We start from the raw sequence: 25,983 nt of genomic DNA, 5'->3' as shown, positions 1-25,983 counted from the left end.
TTTTTTTAATCGTTGTTATTTCACATACGTACCACCAGGGGTCCTTCCCATACAATCCACGATTAAGACAGGAAACTGCATTGTACAAGTATTTTAGCACAATAATTTGACCCATTGATAATTTAAATTTATTATTTTGACACTACATGGCTAATATAACTAACCACAATAAGTGAGAGTTAATCAACATTCTAGCTGGCTGACATAAACTTGAATAAATGACACATCATTCACATTCAAAAGAAAGCTTTATTTAGAAAGTTATATACACACTGTAAAATTAAATTAAACTTTATACAAATATTAAATTAATATTCTCACACCCACTGCCATGTACAGGGGAAAATCAGAAGCTGAAAGCATTCAAACCAAGAATGAAAGTGTACTGTAAGAGACACTGTACAACAGTGCCTCTAAACACAATGTAAATTGCTTTTGTTTTTGTTTTTTTTTTCAACTTTAACCCCATAATTGTTTACGCCAGGTAGCGAAGAGAAGCAATTACGAAACACAAAGGCGCATAAAAATCATCAGTGTCATCATCACAGTAGCTGGAAAACAAGGGAAGGACCGAAAAAGGATGGACGTTAATTTTTGACGACAAAATAAACAGTGATGAATAAAGACAATTGTATGCATAGAATAGAAAAAAAAATAAAAGTAAGGCCTTTGGGAAAACAGAAAATGTTGCAATAGTGAAAAAGCAATCGCCAAAGTGGATGCTTAGGATGATACATGGGGGAAAAAAAAAATACAGGTCTAAGGCAACATTCTGTTAGCAATAATAATGAAAAGCCAAAAAAGTTCAGATAACTCACATCGGGTTTGATATTTTAGGGGTGTGGGGGTCATGCTGTGTTCATGATGGACAGCTCAACCACAAAAAACATCTAATGACATTAAGATTTTTTAAATATGCTCTTGGCTTTAGGATTTTATGCGCCGGGGCCAGGGTATACAAAAGATAATTATTCCACTGCAACCAGCTGCAGTTATGTCAGTAATGCACAAACGTGGTATTTTCTTTTCAGCGTGATGGCGGGTGAAAAGCCAGTCGGCATAAATATCGATTCATAACATAATGGGGCTCATTGTTGTACTATTTGAGCGTTTTTTGATGTTTTCATGGTCAAGTATCACGAAATATTGCCTCTAATCTGAGGAGCGGACGCTCGATAAATGGCTGGCGGATTTAATTGAAAGGAAATGCCCTTCATACACACGCAGTCAGACTCGTCAAAGCAGAACAAACCGAGCGGCACGTCAAACAATAAATACGGACGAAAGGAACATTTTGTCCGAGCTGGTTGTAAATTTAGATCTAATCATGACCCAATTAGCTCTTAGATAAACCAGGATCTCCGCGCTTCTTGGAACCAAGACAACAATCAATCCTACTTATCCCTCAGAAGAGGAAAGAAAGCTCTTCCAGGTTTCTCCAAGCAGGTCTCCACGCTGCTTTCAACTCATCCATACGCTGGATGTTGCCTGGATACAGAGACGGCTAGCAAGAGAGGCGAGAGAGATACATACAGAAGAGGCTTCATGCTTAATTCGGAGTTGGGCCACAGCGGCAGTGACGGCCGTCACTAAAAACAACATGCAGCATTCACAAAGAGGGCCACAACAATCGCAACTCTTCAAGTACGTACAGCGGGAAGACGATTCGGAATACCAGGAGCTTCACGTTTCCTGTTTTGAATCCATTGATCAATATCAGACGGAGAGCCTCTGTCAACTATAATATAGCGGAGGTGTAGCCCATAGCCTTGATTCAATATTTGAATTGTATACAAAGGCTGGAAAGGATTTTTTTTTTTTTTTTTAATGAGGTGGCGCCGCTTTGTCTCGAGTTGGCTCCTCTGGCGTTCCATCACTGCTTGTGGTGCAGGATGTACTGGTTGATGGCTTTGTTGTGCATTGGTAGCAGAAGCGGTTGCACGGGGTTAGTCCTATCTCTGCTGACGTGAGGGGTGTTTGAGGATGTGGGGGTTGACAGACACACTCGGTCCGGGTCAGCAGAGAGATGGGAGATCGCTGCTAGCACGCTGGCAGGATTCATGCTTCCTTCAGCAAGGGAATATCTGCAGGGAAACATGGGATTCAGAAAAAATAGTACCGAGTGGATTGTCTTTTTATTCCGACTTTATTTACCATCAGAAAAGTCATCTGCAGAGGTGACGGAGAGCAGACTGTGCTGGTCGCTGCTCTCAGAGTCTCTCCGAAGAGGTAGCGGGGCTGCACACGCACCCCCAGGGTGCTCTCGAGCCCACGATGACGAGGAAGAAGAGGAAGGAGCCTGATGAACAAGCACCGTCTCGGCGTGATGGTGGGCGGGGAATGAGGAAGAAGAGGTGGATGGGAAACACAAGTCTAAGTCTCTGTGGTGGTGGTTTTCGCTGGGATCTTGGCCTCCCGTGGCCCCTTCGGGGAGACCCTCAGATAGAACGATAGGGACTCTGGACTCTGGAGGAGCTGGAGGAGGTGGAGCAGGAGGAGGAGGGCCTGACCCATTTCCATACACAGCTTCTTCATAAGAGGGTAGTGCCACCTGAACCCCTTCAACCATGATGGAACCAGGTTGGCCTGAGATTCCTTGCTCCCTCCTGACGGCCAGACAGACAGAGAGTGAAACAGGCGGAAAAGCAGGCCAGACATGGCGTCACAAAAGCAGGGTCAGGTGGAAAGGTACTGTGCAGTCACGTGTGTTGCATACCACAGAAGTGGGTGGAGGCCATTAGCCTCGCCTGAACAATCCCTTTATGTTGCACGTGGATCAAACTAAAGTCGCTTTCAATCATTCAAGTCACAGATGGGAACAAAAACGATGCTAACTTTCTCCGGTATTTCAAGATTGCAAAACAAGTCGGCCGATATTCACATATTTTTCAACAAAGACAGATCTGCTTTGTCTCTGTGTGGTGGAATGGAGGCTCTGTACGAGAACCTTTCGAGGAGAGAACACGTCAATTAAAAAAAAAAAAAGTTCGAACCTCTTAAAAGATATAACAAGAGCGAGTCGCAGAGCCACGGTAAGATACGTATCAAAATGGATGGTCAATGTGACCCCGAATGAGGATGACACTTTATTTAGCAGTTTTATTGTAGCAATCTGTTGGATGAAGACAGCTTTACTGGCAACGGATTTGCAGTCGGCTCCATTATGGCAAAGGAGTCAGACCCAATGTTTTGAAAGAAGTGTACCGTATTTTCCGCACTATAAGGCGCACCTAAAAACCGCACATTTTCTCAAAAGCCGCCTTATAATCAGGTGCGCCTTATATATGGACCAATATTGAGCCACTACAGCAGGTGTGTCCAAAGTCCGGCCCGCGGGCCAAATGTATATATCTTAAATATGGACAAAGTTTTAAAATGGGCCATTCATTGAAGGTGCGCCTTATAATCCAGTGCACCTTATATATGGACAAAATTTTAAAATGGGCCATTCATTGAAGGTGCGCCTTATAATCCAGTGCGCCTTATAGTGTGTAAAATACGGTAATATGCCGATATCTTTTAATAATAATATATTCAAGACATTTTTTTTATGATTGGTATGACAATGATTTTTCTTACCTGCTGTGATGGAACGACTTGAGTTTGGGTTGCACAAGCACAAACAGCACGACTAAAAGCAAGATGAGCGCCACTGAGCTAGCAGTGGACGCTACGATCGACAGCGCTGGTATGCCGAGTGGAGAGCTGGGCTCCTTGTCTGTGGGATGAATCAGGTTTGAGCTGGAATGTCGCATGAATACTAGTTGGACAAAATAAAAATTGTGCGTGGGTGACAAACCTTGGGTGAGTCGGCAGCTGATCTGCATGGGACTATCCCATTCTCCGTTCTCGCAGGTGAGAAACTTGTAGTCGGCTTTCAGAGCGTAGCCCTCGTCGCAGAAGTACTCGATGACGGTTTTGTGGGTGAGCCGGTGGCAGCCGGGAGGGTGACAACGGTAGCCGCCATTTTCCGGTTCATTGGGAGGCAAACACACTGGAGACACAACAGAGAGTCATGAACAAAATCTAGAGTCTGGGTGAAATGTCTTGATTTAAAGATCTCGCTGTTTGGCAACTATCTAGGTCAAGACACTTTTCAAACTCCGCCCTTCTTAGGATCAACTCTTCCGTTTTATTGAGTTGTTATCATTTTTACAGTAATGGCTTTACTACACATGGTAGTAGATACGCTTTGACCTGAACCCGGTCCATGGTTCAAAAAAGATTTGTTTTCCATGAAACCCAAACAGTCCTGACCTACTCACCATTGCTTTTAATGCAGCGTGGGGGTTGACTGAACCACGATCCGGAACTGTCACAAATAATGCTGGTAGGTCCATCTGCAATGTATCCAGGCTCACAGCCATAGGTCAAAACAGCGCCCGCTGGAAAGGAGTCCCTGTTAGCCTCGGTCAGGTTCAGCAGGTCTCCGTGCTGCACGGCGGGTGGCTGCGCACAACCTACATGAAAACAAAAACATGTCAGGAATTGGAATTAGATGACTGCTACAGAGACAATAAAAATAAATACAAGATTTTTCGGTGTGCTAGTCATCCTTCAACTGTAATATGAATATGTGGAATAAAATGGCAGGAGTGGTGGAGACGACCCTGCGACCTCAAGCACCTTAAGTGGATTCAAAACAGGATGTGAATAGTTTTGCTTTATTCATTAAACTATTTGCTGAACTGTAAACTGAGATATAATCTTTGAGACTGTGAGGACAAGCCCAAAAAAAACCCCCAAAACATTTGAAACTGTGAATGTCCTGCTCGGTCGAGCAGGTCTGACTTGATATCCAAGAACTTAAGTAAACGAGAAGTTTTACTTACATTTCTACTCAAACCGACCAAGTTCCACACATACCAAGATGCATTGCGAAGAGTCTAAGATTTCCGGGAGGGGAATAAACAAGCCGCTGATTGAATATCCCAAGAAAACATATTTATAAAAGATAAAAACACCTCAACGCGAGTGTTTTTCTTGAATCAACACAAGCATTGCGAGAAACGATTTTCCCAGAACAACTCATCCTATTTCCTGCAATCTCCGAGGAAAAATTGGACTCTAGACTGTCGGGGCAAATTTGTAAACAAACACATTAAACCAAGTGTTTATTTCCTGAATCCGTCTAGGGACTCATTTGGGGGTTCTTTGTGTACTAAAAACAAAGCCAAGCAGACCAAAACAAGTGGATATCATTTGCGTACACGTGTTGTGCACACCAAATCATCGTAGACAATGATGAGCCTTGAACATAACTTGGTAACTTATAGAACATGTTGTGAGTCATAAAGTGTCCTCGCTACTAGTTGTGTAACTGGAGGCTGTAATGCTTAAACGCCGAGAGAGAGAGAAGACGAGAGGGTGCTAATGGGATGAGGGAAGGTGATGAATTGATGACCTCGAGCTGTGAGTCTGCAGGGGACACAAAAGACTCTTTTCTTCCCAACACAACATAATCACAACAATGTCCATTCTATATGTACCGTAAATTTCGGACTATAAGTCGCTACTTTTGTCTCAAATTTTGAACCCTGATCACAACAATGTCCATTCTATATGTACCGTAAATTTCGGACTATAAGTCGCTACTTTTGTCTCAAATTTTGAACCCTGATCACAACAATGTCCATTCTATATGTACTTTAAATTTCGGACTATAAGTCGCTACTTTTGTCTCAAATTTTGAACCCTGATCACAACAATGTCCATTCTATATGTACCGTAAATTTCGGACTATAAATCGCTACTTTTGTCTCAAATTTTGAACCCTGATCACAACAATGTCCATTCTATATGTACCGTAAATTTCGGACTATAAGTCGCTACTTTTGTCTCAAATTTTGAACCGTGATCACAACAATGTCCATTCTATATGTACCGTAAATTTCGGACTATAAGTCGCTACTTTTGTCTCAAATTTTGAACCCTGATCACAACAATGTCCATTCTATATGTACCGTAAATTTCGGACTATAAGTCACTACTTTTGTCTCAAATTTTGAACCCTGATCACAACAATGTCCATTCTATATTTACCGTAAATTTCTGACTATTAGCTGCTATTTTTTTTCTCAAATTTTGAACCCTGAATCACAATTTTTAGCTGGTGCTGCTAATAGTCTGATGCGGCTTATAGTCCAAAAATGACGGTAAATGTGCTGATAAAAACAAAGGAACGTTAATTATTGGTATCAACAGTACTTATTAGCAGATTAGTACTAAACCTTCTGTCCTGCATTATAGGACAACAACGCTAACTCCCCAAGGCTAAAAGTCAGGCACACAAATCATTTCGCCGAGGTTAGTGGGTGCAGTCGAACCGAACCCTGAAGCCAGGAAAATGTGAATCCGTTGTGGTCCTTATGAAAAAAACCGTCAGCCAAGCTTCCTTTCTCATGCCAGGAAAAGCTTGTGCTGTTCATACAGAAGACTCTCGGGAGCAAATGTCATTATAGCGCTGGGCAATTTAGCCCAAGAGACCACATCAGATGAATTCATAAAAATGAATACACTTTAAGTGAATTGTAACGCTACAGTGCGGACGGCTATTTCCTGCACTCTGTGAGTAAAAATAAATGACTTCAGAAGAAGTGTTGATTTTTTTTGGTTTCCTTTTCTAAATAACTATCAACCCCCGTAGCATTTAAAAAATGTCTGGTGCAGCTTGTGAGCTAACAAGCAGAAGATGTTAAAGCTATAAGAGCAGTGTTTTGAACATGCACGCTGCCCGGAGGAAGTTGCACCCATAATTAACGCAAAGGGGGGAGGGCTGGATATGTTGAAAGAGAGAGAGAGCGAGAGAGAGACTTGGGGGTGGAGTCTGTTTATGACCGGGAGAACAAGGAAGTGACCGCAGAAATCCATTTGTGTTAAGAAACATGTTTGTGGACATTCTCTTTCATCCAGGTCATTTCTTTCTCAGGGTATTATATCAATCGAAACTGAACTGTCTTGAAAAACGTTTCGACTCCCATCTGAGAAGGCTTACAACAAGGCTTGGTTCGGATTGGCCTGTGTCAACAAAAGGCAAATTGGTTTAGCTGTTGAAGCAATACAATCTTGGTGTAGTTCCAGTATCGGTCTTTTTCTTCTATGGAAAAGACAGATGGGAAAAAAACACTCAGCAATACCAGTTCACCGCACCCTGGTTTGTTCCAATGAGGAAGAGAATGAGTCACCGTTAAAACACAAAATGTTCTCTCACAAGTCTGATGTCAGCTTGATGAACAAGAGAACGAATTGGAGGGGAATACAAATACCGTATTTTCCAGACTATAAGGCGCACCGGACTATAAGGCGCACCTTCAATGAATGGCCCATTTTAAAACTATGTCCTTATATAAGGCGCACTGGACTATAAGGCGCACCATTAATGCATCATGTCAGATTTTTAATCCAAATCAAATCCTTCTCCATTTTATCTTTTTTTATTTCAACTTCAGACGCAACAAATGACTTTATAATCACAAAATAATGATCCATAGTCTTTTTGATTCATGATTCAGTGGGCCACTTATGATTGATTTCATGACACAATGCTTCGGGCCAGTTTAAATTTAGGAATTTGGTCCATATATAAGGCGCACCGGACTATAAGGTCGGCTTTTGAGAAAATTTTAGGTTTTCAGGTGCGCCTTGTAGTCCGGAAAATATGGTAAAATAAAAAAAAAATGGCAGAACTACTGAATAAAGACAGAAGATGTGTTGTTTCCATTTGTGGTTTTTGTGGCCATGACAAATCCACTTGCGACACTGTCATGTCCTGCCTCTTGGTGAGCAACAAGAACTGAAAACATGTAAACACACCAAGAACACTCGATCCCTAGGCCTAACATCCTTCTCCGGGGCATTGTAGGGGACATACAGGGTGGGGGTGGGTGTTAAAATCCCCCCGATTTATTCCGAAGTGCCTGCCTGGCTGTGAATATCTCCCTTTCCCCATCTGTTACCAATGGCACCAGCCTACATAGCGCTGGAGGGGGGTTAGATTGGGGGAAAACACCATTGGGGAGGGGAGGAGGGGGGGTTCAAACGGTCTTTCCCTCAAGGCAAATTAAAATTCTAATTATCCTCTATTACAAGCTGTGAGCGCTCTAAAGCAGATCAGATACTGATGACTTTTGCAACCAGCTGTTTGGATGCTCTCCTGAACAATCGGCCCGAAATTCGTGTGTGTGTTGTGAATCAGGGGAATTTATGTGTGGGTTGGATTAAGATTAAAACCTAAAGGATGATGATGATGCTCTCTTTGGCCTTGTAAATATGTTTTTTGTTGTTGCTCTACAGAGCTGCTGTTTTCCATGAAATTTATGTTTTAGATGTTTTTTTTTTCCACTTCCAGGTTTGCCAGTTAGCCAAAATGTTGTAATCAATACACATGTCAATTAAAAATAAATAAAAGCAGAAATTAAATTAAAAAATACACAGAAAAGGCCTTAATTTGTCATATAAAATATTGAATAAAGCCCAGAAATACAGTCTCTATTTAAAAAAGGCAAAAACAAATAATAAGAGCAGCATTTTATGTGGCAACTATACATGAATAATAAATTAAAATGTCACAATAACTATCTCTTATTTATTCTTTCTTCACTGTTGTAATGAAACTCACACTTCCAACTAGTCAAATAGGGAGGACACATTGTAATATTGGACAACTAATATTTAGCTAAGAATTAAGACACTTCATGTTTACCCTGATAATGGATGAATAGACAAAACACAAATGCACCACAAGGGGGAGTGGAAAAAAAAAATAAAACCGTTTGAACTGAACCACAAAGATCTAAAACCAGCCCTAGAAAAACATCTCTTAAACAGCTGTGGTTCTAAAAAAACAAAAAAAACAAATCTGTCCTTGTAGGGGGACTCAAGTACAAACATTACACATCCACCCAGGGAGAAGGAAACATCCCCCACCTCACCCATCCGCCCCTGCGGTGTTGCAATGTATTGAGGCGAGCCACGTGTGCTGCTGCGATTGCATCCCATTGTTCTTCAGGGTTCCTCCCTGAAGAACAACAGACACTTTTTGCATTTGAAGGCGTCCGATATGCATGCGAGTCCAAAGCGGTTGAGGGCACTATTGTGTGACCCCCCCCCCCCCCCAAAAAAAAAAAACCCACACTGACCTGAAGAACAGATGGGATAAAGGCAAACAGTGAGTCTCTTCTATCATCCTCAACACTGAGGACAGCTGGGAGGCAGAATTCCTTCCTCTCAGCTTACAGGGAGGGGGGGGGGGGGGAAACAAAAGAGTGATGGGGACCCCCCCCCCCCCCTTTTCCTTTGCACATGTGTTGAGCACACTCTCCATTTGCCCCTCCCAGACTGTCAGTGGAACTGTGACAACTGTGAGCTGATCATATTTCAGAAAGCCCTGCCAGCCTGCAAAAAGGGTTGAGGACATTTGCCGAAGGTGAAAGGCAGCAGCACGATTAATCGAGTCTGGCACCTTCCCATCCAAGTCAAATAACCTCTGCAAACCTTCAGAATGTTTTTTTTTTTTTTTAATGCGTCCAATACAGTGACTAAAATCAATAGCGCTATTAAACGGAGGAGTCGGTGTGAAGCTGTTAATTTCCCTTCAATTTACAGAGTAATAAACAGCACATAAATATGCTGCCCTTACTGGGGAGAGACCATTTACAAAAAAAAACAAAAAACGATTGCACCCCATTGTCTTTGCTTTTGATTGTTTTGGAAGAAAAAAAACAAACATAAATGTGCCTTTCACTGCTGTCACTACTCAGAAAAAATTCAAGTTAACTGAGAAAGCGCCACACGATGAGGCATGGGAGCCGACAGCTCCAAAACTAAACAGGAAGTAATAGAGACAGGAAATAGACGTGATGTTTGTGCGATATTCTAGAAGGGCATTTCAAACTAGCCACCAATGTCAGAAAAACAAGTTGCCAGTTACATTTAACTTTACAGCTGTAGACGTCAAAGTTCTATTTTTAACCGAGCTGGCGGTGCATGAGTTTCCACAGTCGACACGAAAACCACCAAAGCAGCAGCAGCGATACTGACGATGTTTGCGAAGGGGTGAGTTCAGTAAAACCGAAGGGCACGGCGCCTTGTCACATGACAGCAATCGAGAAAAATGCAGCAAGATAGTGCATGTACACACCCGGCCCTTCCCCTCACCGGCCCTTCCCCTCAGCTCATAATCAATCCGTCAGAAGAGCGACTCGCTTTGTTTCCCTTATGCACTCACTATGCTTCACTGGAAGGGTGTGCACGTTTTTATGATAAAAGCGTCCAACAATGCTGATGCTAGACGGAAACTAATAGAAGGATTAATCGATCCAAAATGTTGTAAAGAGCGGTGCGGTCGATTAGGGCTTAGCGAGGCGAATTTCGGGACACCTAGCACTTCGAAGCGACTGTACTTTGGAACGTATCGTGCATAGTTTTATCATCTGTGAGTTTCGGGGTCATTAAGTACTTAAGTAGAGGAGAATAAAAATCAAGATTGAGACCACCTACAAGCAGCAGAAGAAGTCAGCTGGATGCGTCATTAGAGTTGCCCAAGGCCTTGCGGAATGGAAATGTCTAAAGCAGTTGGTGTCAGGGTTGCAAATCTTGATGACTTGTTTCAACGAGTTATGTTGACATACAGTGAGATCCAACGCCATACTTTTTGCTTTTTTTTTTTTTTTTTTTATACCGGGCCTGTGAAGAAGAATCCTTTTAAAATAGAGGATGAACTACCGTGTTTTCCGGACTATAAGGCGCACCTAAAATTTTCTCAAAAGCCGACAGTGCGCCTTATAGTCCGGTGCGCCTTATATGTGGACCAAATTCCTAAACTTAAACTGGCATTGTGTCATGAAATGAATCATAAGTGTCCCGCTGAAGACTATGAATCATGAATCAAAAAGACAATGGATCATTATTTTGTCATTATAAAGTAATTTGTTGCGTTTGAAGTTGAAATAAAAAAAGATAAAATGGAGAATGATTTGATTTGGATTTAAAATCTGACATGATGCATTAATGGTGCGCCTAATATAAGGACAAAATTTTAAAATAGGCCATTCATTGAAGGTGCGCCTTATAGTCCGGTGCGCCTTATAGTCCGGAAAATACGGTTCATCTTCAATAGTGTATAGAAAAATAACAACAAGAACAAAATAATATAGTGGAGACTATGACGAACGAGAAATGTATTTCAGAGTCAAGTCTGGGGGAAAAAAAAATCGCAGGCAAGAAGACAAGAGAAAAAACTGGGGGATATATATAGCAGCTCATTAGTCAGGGATGTCTTCTCCTCAGCAGGCTGATCCCTTAGATGACGCCCATTGGAAATTATTATGACCGCACATCTTTCACCGGGAAACAATTTAGTAACTAGTGCTGCATAACCGCCACTAGCTTACTTTATGTATAAACAGTCATATGATCAAAACGTGTGCGCCTAAAAATCTTTTATCGTCGCAGCAGCTAGCAGCAACATCTCGCAACTGTTCAAAAATGTGATGTTTCGCCTTGCTGCTCAATTTGCTTCCGTGGAGCATTTTGTTGTCCGGCGAGGTGGTTTAATGTTCCCTTTAGGGCTAGATTGGATTGGAAAGCTGTTAAATGACACACATGAGGGGGAATGAAGGATTCAACCCCAAATGGTCCCCCTGGTCTCACCTGGATAATGATTGAAATGAAAACGAAGAGAGCTATCTTGGGGGGCAAGGGTAGCCGCTGTGGTGGTAATTGCAGGCTGGTGATCGAGTGGAGCTACAGCTTGCAGTGGTTTGGCCTGTGGCTTCCAACACCCCCCTCAAAGCCCTCTTTGTTCTCCAGTTTCAGAACCGTGGGGGGGTGGGGGGGGGGGTCGACATACTGCCTTGGCCTGCATGCCTACAAACCGCCAGGATAACAGGACTTCAGGGATTAATCCTATGCAGTTAATTGTGCAGGAGCTATTGTCCCCAGGCTTCAGTGTTTGTAAAAAAAAAATACCCAAGTTGATTTTTTTTTTTCCCCCCCAGATAAATCCAGATGTATATTTGACCTTTTATAGCATTTTTAGCTCTAGCCCAAGGAGAAGCCATTTCCTGTTCTCACATGTAAATATTAGCAACACAGCGGGGTCTGTTTGTGGGAGACTTATGTGGGTTTCGGTGTTTAGTTGATCTACTTAACTGGACCTATAAAAACACGATCTGAGCCTCCTGACACGTAATGCTGTTACAGCAGAAAACGAGATCATGTGAATAAAACCCAGCTGAGTCTTTAGATCTGACTCACTGTCTACGGCAAAGACTATCATTAGTCGGCTCGGCAACTTCGGTGGAAGAACCCTGGGTTTGCATTTTCAGGCCCCAAAATTGTGTTGACAAATATAATTCATAATAAACTGATGCAACTTGAAGTAAGACTGCATGTTCTACTCCAAAAGATTCTGCAAAACGGAAGAATTTCGTTTCCATTTCGATTCCAGCCGCACGCTGGCGTTTGTATGAGACTGGAAAAAACTCGCCGGCAGTGATGGGATTTTATATTCATGAAAATGTCCAATGCTGTCCCTGAAATCTGTCAAGGGATTACCTGAGTGAATTATGTATACCGATATTTCATTACAAACATCTAGCTAGCTCATGTTCATTTGGAGGCTTCTTACTTTTTCCACGTTATTATTGCACAAGTGTCAAGGTGGACATTGTTATTAAAGCAATTGAAAAATTACACATCATAAATGCAAGGCTTAAAAATATGTCAGGGGCGAGCAAAAAGCTGAGCACACACACACACACACACGTGATCCACGGATTTAAAGCTACATTTAGCCCGGACTAGCTTTGGCAGTGTATTGGACCCTGAACGTGAGCGTCAGAAAAATCACGTGTTACATAAGAGAGCCGCTACACAATGCCACCTCCCTCTTTTCCTATTGTGTTGCACACACACACCTATTCACACAAACACATTGATTTATTCAAGGAATTCAGGAAAACCTATTAACACTTTGCACCAGCGGGTAGACAAACATTACGTACTGTAACCACCCGATTTAAATGAACACATCCATAGTCGTCGCCCTGAACCCGGCAGCAAGGACATCTGGCACATTTCACGAGCTTGCCTTTTGTGTGTGTGAGTGTGCTTGCAGATGGCGTGCGCTTGTGTGTGTAGGAGGGACATCAGAGCGCTGAAGTGAACGCCTGCGATGTCAACAACGTCGTGTCGTGTAGTCCTTGATCGAAACAGATTTTTTTTTTTTTTTTTTTGTCCTATTGAGGTATGAAATCTAACCTGGATTGGTGCAGGGGAAAATCCAACGCTTGCATGAATTGTCACATCTGATTATTAAAATTTGACTGGTTGATGAACTGCTGAGTGACCCAAGGGTCAAAGGTCAGTGGAGCCCGGTTAAATATGCAATTTTGTTTTTTTGTGTGTGTCTTACCTGATGCGTGGCCATAGGGGAGCACGGTGAGGAGGAGGAGAAGTGTGAGGAAGGCCAGCCTGGAGGATAAAGAGGAGGAGGAGGAGGAGGAGGAGGAGGAGAGGGAGGATGGGGCTCTCGTTTGTAACGCTACCATTCCATTGCACATCTTTTCCTCCAACAACCGGCAAGAGTCCGCTACGGCTTAACCTGTTCCATGAACACAGAGAGAGAGAAAGAAAAAAAAAACAGTCAGGGATTATTATCCACGTTCAGGATCAGATTATGTAACAATGGGGGGGGATGGAGAACGATATTCAGATTAGAAACCGTAGCGAAACTGAAAATCGCACCATCAGACCGCTAATTGATTACTGCGTGACTCGAGTTTCGGAGGCTTTGAGTCCGAAACATTGGCAGCAGAAAAAAACTCCCGTCGTCGACCTTCTGTGCGAATTCTTGGCTTTCAACCAAGATCGAAATAAACTAACGGTTAATGCTCCGGTAGCGATGACGCAACAGGAAAACAAATCCCAGCTGGCAATGACCAAGCAGTATTACAGACACGTGAAAGGTAGGCGGGACGATTAATTGACGCCAGCGTGTTTATTTTGGGACGAGCACCTGCTTATTGAGATGGGTGGTGCGGCATGTGACGGTAATGGCGACGAGGAATGCTACATGACATGATGGGTGTGCCGTTTTATTTAAACCATAATCATGCAATACTTTAAGGTGTCAAACTCAAGGTGCAGGGGCCAGATTTTCAAATCTCACTTTTAAAATAAATTTTAAAAAATTATATTTCAAAACTAACATTGGGCTTAATGACGCTGAGCAAGTATTTTCAAATCTCACTTTTGAAATAAATTAAAAAAAACATTAAAAAAATGATATTTCAAAACTAATCATGAAAATTGGGCTAATTATAAATAAAGATTCCAATCGCATCAAATGAAATCAAATCTCAGCCCTCTGAATTGTAATCAAATTGAATTATGAGGAAGCTTTCCCACCCTGATGATCCAACTTTATTACATCGTTGAGACTCTGCTGCCACGATTGCTGAGATTGTGAAGAGGGAGCAGTATTTGTTATCTATGTGGAACTTCCAGACAGAGAGAGAGTGGAGGGGGGAGGGGGGGGGGGGGGGGGGGGACACATGGCTGCTGAGCTAATGGCAACCGTAATGGCAAGGTTACAATTTGAGGGCAGCGGATATGATTGCAGATCCGCCGTACGGCCACTTGACAGATGACCCAGAGCTGCTTTGATGGCGATACTGTAAACACGTGACTTCAAGCTCGACATCAAATAACAGTAGTAGGAGTTGCTGACGCTAATCCGGTGTCACTAGCCTCTTCAAAACACCCTTAAGGGGCTGGATTTTTATTATTATTCAATGTCTTTGTGTGAAAATGCACACAGGGCACATTAATACCATGTTGTGTGAAAAACACAAAGACAGTTAGACTCTGATCTGGGTTGGATTCGGAGGCATTGCAGTTGAGATAAACTGTGAAGAAAAGTAGAGTAATCCCTCGTTTATCGCGGATAATCGGTTCCAAAAACCACCTGCGATGAGTGAAATCCACGAAGTGTGGTCACTAACAAGAAGTACTGGGGAGGCTAAGGAAAGATGCTAATTCGCGATCATGCTAACACACGAAAACGGAACATAAACGAACATTTGGAGCAATACTACATTGTCCTAAAGGTTAGACAAGTTTCCTCAATTTAGAAGTTTTAATTTGACTTTTAAATGTTTTATTTGGAAAAAAATCCACGATGTAGTGAAGCCGCGATAAACGAAACGCGAAGTAGCGAGGGATCACTGTAATTCCAATATTAAGGACAATCTAAAGTCAAATGGAGAAAAAAAATAAAAGCTTTTCAAGATTCTGCTGGGAAGGCATTTGGAATGAAAGCTTGCGCTCTTGGGGAGGTCATCGTAATATTGAGCGGCCTCGATGTTTGCAAAGTGAAGAGTTAAGCATGTTAATTAATTTCGCACATTCAGATAAGTCATGAACTACACGATGAGGTATCGAATGCAAAAGTGAAGAAATGATAGATTCTAAAAAGACTTGTGACAGCCCTTGTTTGAGCCAGCATATGTTTGCTGACAGTGCACGAAGAAATGAGAAAAAAAAAAAAACAGACTCCCACTTGCCACTTTATTTAAATTGTGTTTTCATGCAGGTTCACGCAGGGTGGCATCTATAACTAAAGCATTTGGGGGGGGGTTACCATGAGAAATATGCAGCGCTGTGTCGTTTTGGAAGCAGGATTTGAGCATATGATTAAAGTGCTTGAGCTGCATTTTAATATCCTCTCAACATCCCATCTCAGCATGTTGGAGGACGCTAACCACAAACTTGCTAAACCAAAAACATGTCCGGTAAATCAACGTTCTAATCTATTCGCACGCCACGTGTAATTACATCACCGTAATGATTATCGGGCATGGTGGGAGTATATCAATAACACCTCACTTCATCCTGTTAGCCGCTGATGCTATCGCTAAAGTTGTTGCGCCATTGTGCATTGCAGAATAGCAAGACGACTACTTACAGCGACACTAAATAAAATCGGAAAAATGGAATGTAACCATTTAAAATCCCGATACGAGTCAATCATCAACCATTTAGTATGTATACAATAAAGGTCAAAGAACTGTGTAAACAAACACCTCAAACGACCAAATCGATATAAATATACGTTTGTTTAATGCATTTAGGCTCTTCCAACCAATGATGTAAATTGTTGGAACTATAAAACAGTTTAATTTGTTGCAGGATCTTCCATGTGATGTTGACATCTGACGTGTTTCTATAACTGTTTTTATGACTAAATTAATGGTCGAACAAATAATGGTATAAGATGTTAAACTAGTTAACTGTCCACTTCAGACACCACCAGTCTGACAAGCACCCAACCAGCAGGCTGTTACCGCAGCTTTTCAGCTGCCTGCAGCTCCGTGAATGCAAGCGGTCCAAGGAAAGCAGAAGCAGCACAGGCAAGGACAGAAAGCAGTCATTGTGCCAAAGAAACAGCCGAGAGGATACGTATTTCCACCCGATAGGCCCCAACGCTACCGCAGTTGGTGGAGGCCTGTGGATGGAACGCAAAGATGAAGCTTTGCACGGCACGGACGAGTCACTCTTTGTGATTGGTATGAAGTGAACCAATGCAAACGTTGCATAAAAAGCAAAAAAGTAGTGTATCATTAGCCAATGCTGACAAGTATGAAAAGAGGAAGGCTGAAGCCAGACCAAAAAAAAAAAAAAAAAACTTTTGTTCAAAGTCTGGGCGCAGAGGTGTCAAACCACAGTGCAATATTATGATGTGTATGTATGTGTGTGTATTTTTATATACACATTATGCCAAATTCGAAATTAGAATCTTTTTATTCACATTTCGAAAACAAATGATGCGAATGGAATGCGTCTGTGACGTCACGCACAACCGCACAAAACAGTCCGTCAAAATGACGTCACACGGTATTTACGTTAGTTTTTTTTTTTTCCAGAAATAAACTTGGGCTGCGTTTAATTACTCATTTTAGAATGCACACTGGAGAGACTAGGGGGAGATGAAATATTCATAAACTTTCCACTTTGATAAATTTTAAAATGCCACTTATAAGTTGGGCCGACAGTTTCATCCAAGACCAAGCTGCAGACCAACCATCATTTTGTTCAACCTTAAGTTCCACTATACCAGAAAAAAATAACCTTTGGCACAATCTGAAGACCATTTCATCATACCCAAAGTCGCCCTTAAGTTTGTTGCGTTCTTCTCCTTTTTTCCTTTGTCATTATTACATTAGAACCAGACAGACAGTAATCACTTCCATCCTCGAGTACGGTAAGTGCGTGACGTTTTTTTGTCCTTTCCAGCAAAGAGGAAACGGACTCACACTGTATTCATGGAACAAAAGGACAGTGGTGTTAGGGGGGGAACACATGAGCAACCCCACCAATGTCAACACTAGAACAAATCACTTCCAATTCGCAGGAGACGTCCAGCCGCCTTCGCAGCAGTCAGTCAAGTCAAGTCAAGTCACACGCTTGGACACGTGCAAATGTACTGCGAGATATTTAAACAAAGAACGTGATGGGTTGCTGAGAAAACACGCACACGCACACGCACGTATGTATGAACACACGCTCAAAGCACAAAAAAAGCGATCAGAAAATAAAAACAGTGGATTAATGACAGCATTGTTGTATCGCTGTTTTGGTCTAGTTTAATTAACAGTAATGTAGTAGCAACTTTATAAATACTAGATTTTATTTTGTTTAAAAAAAATGGACCAAATGCAGCTCTCGTAATGGCCTTTCCCTGCTTGGTATGTAAAATAAAAAACGACTTACCGACAATAGGTAACCAGCGACGAGCGCTCCTCCTTTATTCACATTCGACGCATTTAACCGTAGTGTAAGCGAACACACACGACGCAGTGAGGTGACGGAAAAAATGAAGAAATGGTGTCGTCTCTGTCGTTGTATTTCCCCCGCGACGAGCTGTTGTTTCCTTGTCCTCGGCTGGGATCGGGTCGCCAGTTCTTTATTTTAGGTGAGCGGAAACACTCGCAGTGTGAGAACTCGACCAGCTGCCTAGCTCTCGCGCGGTTTCCATGGCTACTCCGTGAAAAGGGCGTGTCCTAATCTGTCAAGTCATCCTTCAAAATTAAAGCGAGACCTTTCAGCGTAAAAGCATTTAAAGACAAAGAAAAATGAGCGAAACACAAAGGGATGACAATTTTAAATAATACCAATGTATGAACAGCTTTTGTCTTTGTAAATTATTGTATGTACTGTTATTTTTACGGCAATTACACTCATTTATTGGGTAATTTTAGATTTATTATAATCCTATTTCAATGCACTGCTATCGTGTCAGTGCCCCAAAAATGTCCAGACTAAAGAAAGACATTTTTAGACATTAATTATAGATATTACAGACAATGCTGCTCTCTAGCGGCTACCAAGAATACTCAGCAAAAAGTAGCGAGTGTTTATTTTTGAGCTACGATTTTTTTTTTTAAAGAACCCAAAAAAATAATGATTAAAAAAAAGGAGGGGTCATTTTAGTCTACGTTGAAACGAATATAAATTAAGTGTACAAAATATTATTATTTCTGACCGGTTTCATATTTCCGGGTGCGTACCACTGTCACCTTGATTAAACAACACAAACGTTGATTCCCCTATAATAATTTAGGTTCCAAAATAAGACGTTTCTTCAAGTCGTGTTGATGAAAATAAAGTAAACCCTTCCAACTATTTAAACAAAAAAAGTAATAGGAGCGTTTCGGAAAATACACCTTTTTTCTCTTAAGTGGTTCCTTCCAAGCTTCCGTTGCACTGTGCTTTCACTTTGCCACCAATATTTATGTTTTTAAAAGGTATGATTTTATTGCTTTTGCAAGGAGAGGTATTTGAGGGTGTGTGTTTGCGAGGCTTTCGATGCGCGTCTCTGTTTAAATCTTCCCTCGAACGAAGCAAAACAACGATCATTAAGTTTTAACTTGCATGTTTTCCATGCAAATCAATCTTAAGACGTTCTGCAAGACTGCAAAACTAGTTGTGACTTTTCCCTGAGTTTCTTCTAACTAGTCCAACAAAACGGTAGTGGACTGCGCGAGCATGAACTTTAACCCAGTTACATCACTGCGGTCTTTGTTTATGCTCTTGAGCGGGATCAAAATTTCATTTGTAAGCAAAGGAGACGTTGATCAACATAAATATATCAGGGAAATTGTTTAGATATTGTATTAATGCACGTCCGGCATATTAAATGCATTAAATAATGTTCAAACAATTTGTATAAAATAATTTACAAATGACTTATTTATTTAAAATTGCAAAGACCGTTTAAAATGCTTAGTATATCATTAAATCTATTTCGTTTACTCATTTGTTGTTTCAACTACTGTAGTTCCAATCCGATTTTGAAAATGCATAATGAAAAGAGTGTTTGCACCTTTGACCTTTACTCTTTTCCTAACGTAGGCAAAGATAGCTACTCAAATGTGTCATCTTGATTGTTTTGACAGACGCTGTGGCAACGACAACGAAAGCACAAATCTGACTTGAATCTTTAATGGCTCAGATCCGCCTCAAAATCCTCCCCGGTGTCCGCTGTCTGTTTGACAAACTGGTTCAAGTCAAAGTTGAAGGTCTCGCACCCCACAAACAAGTGGAATTAAGGTCAAGGTTAGTCGACGACAAAGGGGTGATTTTCAAAGCCTCTGCCCTCTACCAATCAGATGAAAAAGGTCTGGTAGATGTGAGTAGCGGCCCCTCTCTCGGAGGAAGCTACACTGGAGTGGAGCCTATGGGTTTATGGTGGTCCATGGCGCCAGAAACCCCCCACAAAAAACTTGTGAAGAAAAACGTACTGACCCCAACTCTCGTGGAGATAGCAGTACACAATAGTGGCACAGGGGAGATGTTAGTCTCTGAAACCAATGAGAGAGAATACATGATGGAGGGCATGAGGAGAATTCCGGTGCGAGAAGGACGGGTGCGAGGAGTCCTCTTCATACCACCAGGTTTGTGTAGTTTGTCAAGCAGGGCTATTTAATTACTCGACTACTATATCAGTATTTTTTCCACCCTGACTTCGTTTATTCTCTTGTATAATTTCAGGGACAGGGCCATTTCCTGGAATTATCGATTTATATACTTTAGGCGGAGGCCTTAATGAGCAGCGAGCCAGCCTCTTGGCAAACAAAGGTTTTGTTGTGTTAGCACTAGCCTATTATGGCTACCAAGATTTACCCAAAAATCCTAAGAACTTGGATTTGGAATACTTTGAAGAGGCTGTAAACTTTGTCCAGAAACATCCAGAGGTTAGTAAATGAGAGATGTGATTTTGATAACACGTTACAGTGTTCTGTGTCTTTTGTTTTGCAGGTTCGAGGTCCTGGGATAGGCGTGGTATCAATGTCGCATAGTGTTGCTTTGGCATTATCAATGGCGTCCTATTTTTCCGGAATCTCTGCAACTGTTTGTATAAATGGCTGCAATGGAAATACTGTGATTCCACTACATTACAAAGATATTGTTATACCGCCACTCCGACCTGTTCTTTGGAAAGCAAGAATTAGGAAATCTTGGCTGATTGATATCCGTGATGTCACGCCAGATCCAAGCCTGAAAAAAAATCGAGCGTCTTTGATTCCCATAGAGAAGGCCGACTGCCACTTCCTGTTTGCTGTTTCCGAAGAAGACCGCAACTGGAACAGTGTTTTTTTTGCCAAACAAGCCGCTGAGATTTTAAAAAGCCACGGCAAAGAATCCTTTCAAGTGGTTTCTTACCCCAAGGCTGGACACTTTTTGGAAGTTCCTCACATGCCGTTTTGTCCGTCTTCCTTCCATGCTGCAGTGGGAAGAGCGGTGGCCTTTGGTGGGGAGCCAAAAGCCCACTCGGCAGCTCAGCTGGACCTGTGGGAGCGAGTCCAAGACTTCCTTAAGAGACACTTAAACACCATGAGCACTTACTAGCAAGCATTTGCGTGCTAAGCCTCCAACATATTTTGCACAAAATTAGGTCAATGCAACTATGATGATTTAATAAAGATCTAAAAGTTGATGCTATTTGAATTCAAGATCAACTAAGAAAATGATCATCGTGTTAACTGTCCCTATCTTTGTGTGTGCGTCGTATTTCGGCCATTTGCACAAACCAAAGAGGAATGTCGCAAGCTGCTGTGAGAGAACAAACAGAACAAGGTAATAATATTTCTTTGAGCGAGTCAACAAGTCAAGCTAAACCTTAGCCAACCATAATCAATACAGTAACAGTTACTGTATTGATTACATATGGAACATGACTTAAAATTGACAGGCCGTTCAGTAATTTACATTAAATAAAAGAAATAGTCACGACAAAGAAAAACTTTAATAATATCACGATTTGAAGTGCATCAATCTGCAATTTTGGTATCATAGAGGAGGAGGAGCGCCCCCTTCACGCCCCCCTCCCCTCCGTGCCAGTCGCGCGTGTCGCGTTGTGAAATATTCATTATTCGTGGGATCTCCACACCAGCCAGTCGACCAATGGGCAACCTCTCACGGTGCAGCAGGAGTCTGGCAACAACAGAAAGAACGAGAAGAAGCTAAATCTACGAAATGGACATATCGGATCCATCCGCGCACTCCGATGCGCATGGACATACATGATTGCTTTCTTTTGCACTCATTGATGCAAAAAATGTTTTTTCTTCATTTCGAATTTTGCTGCAATCTTGGCCATGCTCTCCAATCGCTGCGTCCTACAATGTTTCCGTTGAAGCGTTCAGAATAATAAAAAAAAAAGCTGGATCACGATATGGATAGTGGGAGTTGGGCTGCAATGGTCGGAGACGGCGCAGCCAACATGACAGCTGCTCATATCTGGCCGAGTGTCCTCAATTCCTCCAGCCATCCACCCGCTGAGGGGACAGCGCTGGACGACCGGGACCAGCTGATCCGGGAGCAAGCCTATCGGGACTTCACCACTGCCGTCCAGGTTCTCATCCTTATAGGGTCGCTACTCGGTAAGGCTGGATAAATATATGCTATATGCGCCCCTGTGATTGCTCTCCATCCATTCCAAAAAGCAGGTGTGAGTATAAATATGTCTATAAATATTTATATTAATATACAATATTTTATTGCAATTGATTGCTGACCACTCAAAGGTCGCTCGCCCATGACCTTAATGAGGACAAGCACCATGGAAAAAAATACCTGGGTAGTTATTTATGTCTCTTATTAACTTTTATTGAGCGTAAAATGTATTGTTTTTAAAGTCTAAATCAATATTGAGCCATAAAGTTGCTCGGGGGACAGATGATTAACAAATCTATGTGAATCTCTTGGAAAACACACCAGTATGATATTTGAACAGTGGTGACTTATTTTTACAACTGTAAGAAGGTTAAAATGACTGAATAAAAAAATAATATCAAGGGAACTGGAGAAGGGAAACCAGCTCATTCGTTCTGCTCATAACTGAGATTTATTTTTAATTTGTACATTATAAAACAGTAAAATGTGAGTCAAACATTTTAACCGGCATGGAAATAAGATCCACAAACTGTACCCACTTGTGTAGTATTACAGTACCATTGATAAAAAAAAAGTCTCATTCACAGGAATATATTTAAAAATATGTGACACATCCTAATGAGGTTTCACAGTTTTGATCATGTTGACTCAGGCTGCGAAGTGTAGTCACAATATTTGTCGCTTTGCCTTCACACTACCTAATTAGCAAACCCTCCGTTAATAATAACATGAGGTCCCGAAAGACATTTGTAATTAGTATACATTTGCTATTTTGTAATATATTTTAGCACAAATGTCCACAGCAGGAGGATTTGTGAACATTTAATCCAAAATATATACACATAAATAAATAATATATGAAGTAAATGTGTATCATTATTGAAATAATTCAAACCGTTGTTGTTTGATTTCCTTTGTGAAATTAAAAGTATTGTACTGTTACAACTCAGATGGTGTGATTTCTCCTTATTATATTTCCATGCCTCACAATTAAAGGACATAATACCGTATTGGCCCGAATATAAGATGACCCCGATTATAAAACGACCCCCTCTTTTTCAAGACTCAAGTTTGAAAAAAGACTTTGTCTAGACCCCGAATGTAAGACGAAACCCTCTTATCAGTTTTATTTTAATTAAAAAAAAAAACTCGTCTTATATTCAGGCCAATACGGTAATGCTTTCATTCAGAATATTTCATTTCTTTTCCACTTCAGTGACCTGTTTGTGAACCGTGTCATCATGTAACATCTTATGTGACATCTGGCGAGCTAGCTAATGATGTTCTTCCTCCACCAGGCATGTTTAGACACTTGGAATCGAATGTTATGATGTGATTTAAAAGCTCTTCGTTCTGTTCCCCGTAGGGAACGCCACCGTGGTGTGGTGCACCTGCTCCACAAACGTCTTCAAATCCGTAACCAATCGCTTCATCAAAAACCTGGCTTGCACGGGCATCTGCGCCGGACTGGTTTGCGTTCCCTTCGACGTGGCGCTGGGTTCCAGTCCCCATTGCTGCTGGTGGCTTCACACGCTCTTACTCTGCAAGACCATCAAGTTCCTTCACAAACTCTTCTGCTCGGTCACTGTGCTGAATTTCAGCGCTATTGCTCTAGACAGGTCAGTTCATGTTAAAAAATGAGAAATATAAGAATTTAGGACAAAACACTCCAGAAAAAAAGATTGATGGATCCAGTGGTGTTAAAAATAACCACTTTGAAACCCTCATAACCATTAAATGCTATTTGAATTTAGCCGCTGGTTACCTCCCACTCGCTTCACTCAGTTTGAAAGTGCACTTCAGAGACGTGAAAGGTTTAAACGCATTCGAGCGATGCCGTTAAGCTCTTAATTGCTTGACCTGAAGTACGTCACTCTCGAACAATGCCGCTTTCGAACGTCAATACTTCGATCTGCGTCGTTCCTGTTACTGCGATATTCGTTTAAAATGGTGGCGCTTTGATAAAGTTGATAAGGAACGTTGCCTATCGCGTGTGTATTTACACAGCTGGACTCGTGTGGTTGACTTTGACACCACTGCTTGAAATTGTCCGTAGGTGTGAACGTGAACTATATGTTCCTCATAACTGGCTACATGTGAAGTTACAGCTCCACCTAAATAAAGAAGCTGATCAATTATCTATTGTGTCTCCAGATACTATTCAGTGCTATACCCACTGGAAAGGAAGATCTCAGATACAAGATCCAGGGATCTAGTCATCTACATTTGGGTCCACGCAGTGGTGGTGAGTCTCCCCGTGTTTGCCGTGACCAACGTCACCGACGTGTACGTGACGTCGTCCTGCTCAGAAGACCACGCCCGCTCCCTGGGGCACACGCTCTATGTGTTCGTTTACAACGTCACCACGGTCATCCTCCCTCTGGCGTTGGTTTTCTTCTTCATGCTTCTCATCCGAAGAGCGCTCAGCGCTAGTCAGAAGAAGAAGGTGATCATCGCAGCCTTGCGGACGCCGCAGAACAGCATCTCCATCCCGTACGTGTCTCGACGGGAGGCCGAACTGCACGCTAGTCTCCTGGCGGTCGTGCTGGCTTTCACTGCCTGCAGCGCCCCCTATGGGGCGTTAGTTGTCTATCGCACACTTTTGGTAGACCCCAAAGAAGTGCCGGCATCTTTGTACCTCACAGCCTTATGGCTTCCTAAGGTGTCCCTCCTCACCAACCCGCTTTTGTTCCTGACTGTTAATCGCTCGGCACGCCACGGTTGCTTGGAACTGCTAGCCAGGATCCAAAGACGCTACAGCCGACGGAACATGGTTAGCACAGGAGCTCTGGCGTCTCTGGGCGGAGAAGTTGTGATAGGAGAACCGGTAGGACTGGAGACAGCGGGTCGTTCCGGAAGCCAACTTCTGGAGATGTTCAACATCGGACAACAGCATATTTTTCGGCCCACCGAAGAGGAAAATGTAGCGAACGAGATCCCGACTCAGGGGTTAGATGAGGATCACGAAAACGGATCTCGACAAAGAGGCGTCCGGGCACATGGAATGACCAAAAACGATCTGTTGCAGAGACACGGAGGCGGGCTCACAAATGACGACACCCCCTCCTTGACGGCGCCGCGCTCATCTCCAGTTCACACGTGCGCTTATACCTCCTCGTCACAGGTGGCGCCAGCTACGCTTCCAGAAACAGAAGACCCAACCCAGTTTGGGTTCGGACCCTTTGAGTTGCCCCCTCAGTGGTTACCTGAGACCAGGAACAGCAAGAAGAGGTTGCTTCCACCATTGGGTAACACACCCGAGGAGCTCATCCAGACCAAGTTGCCCAAACCGCGGCCTGAAAGGCGAATAAGCAGGAACAATAAAGTCAGCACCATCTCGGCTGTTGACCCTTGAACTCTGCATAAAATCAAAAATGCACTCGGGACTGGGTCTATGCAGAAAGTCCTGGTCTCTTTGGGCCGCACCTAAACCTGTTTACATTTTTCACGATATATTAAAAGTGGCACTGCTCGAATAAACTATATGAAACGTCTTTGTACAGTACATTTCGTTTTGCCGTGTCTGCTTATCCGATCAATACAATCAAGTGTTCTGTCACTGTGATGGAAGCATATTTTGATAAATCATCATTTTTTTTAAAAATGTTATTCTAACAATGTTTAAAAGATCTTATGTAGTAGATGTTGTCATCGTTTGTATTTTTTGTGTCAGTTATTGCTGATGTACATTATGCAAATACAAACGACAAACCCTGAGCTTTTCAGATCTTCTGTTCTCGAATTGGAGCGGGCGTACTCGAGGAAAATCGTCGAGGTTGATACTGCAATTCAACTGTCAACTGATGTTATTGATTTTCCTCAGGCTTTAAAAAAAAAAATCAATGTCGCTCGACACACAATTCTATCTGTTTTTCCATTTGTTATTGTTACTGTACCTGTGTCTCCATGGTAACGCATATAGACAACACGTCTCAACCTGACCAGCAAATATTTATCAAGCTCTAACATACACACCGCGTCTCAGGGTCTAGCACAATAACCTGAACCTGCATCATCTGCTTTGTG

At 42.2% G+C, this 25,983-nt stretch overlaps 3 protein-coding genes across 4 annotated transcripts; 2 read left to right on the top strand and 1 right to left on the bottom strand.

The window, feature by feature from the left end:
* Positions 1-1,769: 1,769 nt before the first annotated feature.
* On the bottom strand, positions 1,770-18,033 carry susd6 (sushi domain containing 6). Its single transcript, XM_049757242.2, has 7 exons — positions 17,773-18,033; positions 13,415-13,603; positions 4,266-4,460; positions 3,800-3,994; positions 3,580-3,718; positions 2,155-2,606; positions 1,770-2,084 (listed from the first exon to the last, which is right to left on the bottom strand). The coding sequence occupies exons 2-7, from the start codon at positions 13,560-13,562 to the stop codon at positions 2,059-2,061; spliced, it is 1,155 nt and encodes a 384-aa protein (XP_049613199.1). The 5' UTR covers positions 13,563-13,603; positions 17,773-18,033; the 3' UTR covers positions 1,770-2,058.
* Positions 16,924-21,003, top strand: acot20 (acyl-CoA thioesterase 20). Of its 2 annotated transcripts, none has more exons than XM_049757241.2 (4): positions 16,924-17,548; positions 19,458-19,955; positions 20,053-20,255; positions 20,320-21,003. In XM_049757241.2, the coding sequence occupies exons 2-4, from the start codon at positions 19,505-19,507 to the stop codon at positions 20,908-20,910; spliced, it is 1,245 nt and encodes a 414-aa protein (XP_049613198.1). In that variant the 5' UTR covers positions 16,924-17,548; positions 19,458-19,504; the 3' UTR covers positions 20,911-21,003. The 2 variants fall into 2 exon arrangements, with proteins under 2 accessions (XP_049613198.1, XP_049613197.1); XM_049757240.1 differs by lacking the exon at positions 16,924-17,548 and adding an exon at positions 18,643-18,806.
* A 394-nt stretch (positions 21,004-21,397) lies between these two features.
* gpr176 (G protein-coupled receptor 176) lies at positions 21,398-25,817 on the top strand. Its single transcript, XM_049757233.2, has 3 exons — positions 21,398-21,944; positions 23,324-23,576; positions 24,112-25,817. The coding sequence occupies exons 1-3, from the start codon at positions 21,737-21,739 to the stop codon at positions 25,310-25,312; spliced, it is 1,662 nt and encodes a 553-aa protein (XP_049613190.1). The 5' UTR covers positions 21,398-21,736; the 3' UTR covers positions 25,313-25,817.
* The last annotated feature ends 166 nt before the right edge of the window (positions 25,818-25,983 follow it).

This window comes from Syngnathus scovelli, chromosome 20, assembly GCF_024217435.2.
Source record: "Syngnathus scovelli strain Florida chromosome 20, RoL_Ssco_1.2, whole genome shotgun sequence".
Classification (NCBI taxonomy): Eukaryota; Metazoa; Chordata; class Actinopteri; order Syngnathiformes; family Syngnathidae; genus Syngnathus; species Syngnathus scovelli.
This window is presented reverse-complemented; position numbering and strand designations above follow the sequence as displayed.

Coding starts and splice junctions, on each gene's coding strand:
- susd6 (XM_049757242.2), bottom strand. CDS start 13,562: ATGTGCAATGGAATGGTAGCGTTACAAACGAGAGCCCCATCCTCCCTC. Junction 4,461..13,414: donor CCCCTATGGCCACGCATCAG/GTAAGACACACA, acceptor GTTTTCATGTAG/GTTGTGCGCAGCCACCCGCC. Junction 3,719..3,799: donor CAGCTGCCGACTCACCCAAG/GTTTGTCACCCA, acceptor TTCATCCCACAG/ACAAGGAGCCCAGCTCTCCA.
- acot20 (XM_049757241.2), top strand. CDS start 19,505: ATGGCTCAGATCCGCCTCAAAATCCTCCCCGGTGTCCGCTGTCTGTTT. Junction 19,956..20,052: donor AGTCCTCTTCATACCACCAG/GTTTGTGTAGTT, acceptor GTATAATTTCAG/GGACAGGGCCATTTCCTGGA. Junction 20,256..20,319: donor TTGTCCAGAAACATCCAGAG/GTTAGTAAATGA, acceptor TTTGTTTTGCAG/GTTCGAGGTCCTGGGATAGG.
- gpr176 (XM_049757233.2), top strand. CDS start 21,737: ATGGATAGTGGGAGTTGGGCTGCAATGGTCGGAGACGGCGCAGCCAAC. Junction 21,945..23,323: donor CCTTATAGGGTCGCTACTCG/GTAAGGCTGGAT, acceptor TGTTCCCCGTAG/GGAACGCCACCGTGGTGTGG. Junction 23,577..24,111: donor AGCGCTATTGCTCTAGACAG/GTCAGTTCATGT, acceptor TTGTGTCTCCAG/ATACTATTCAGTGCTATACC.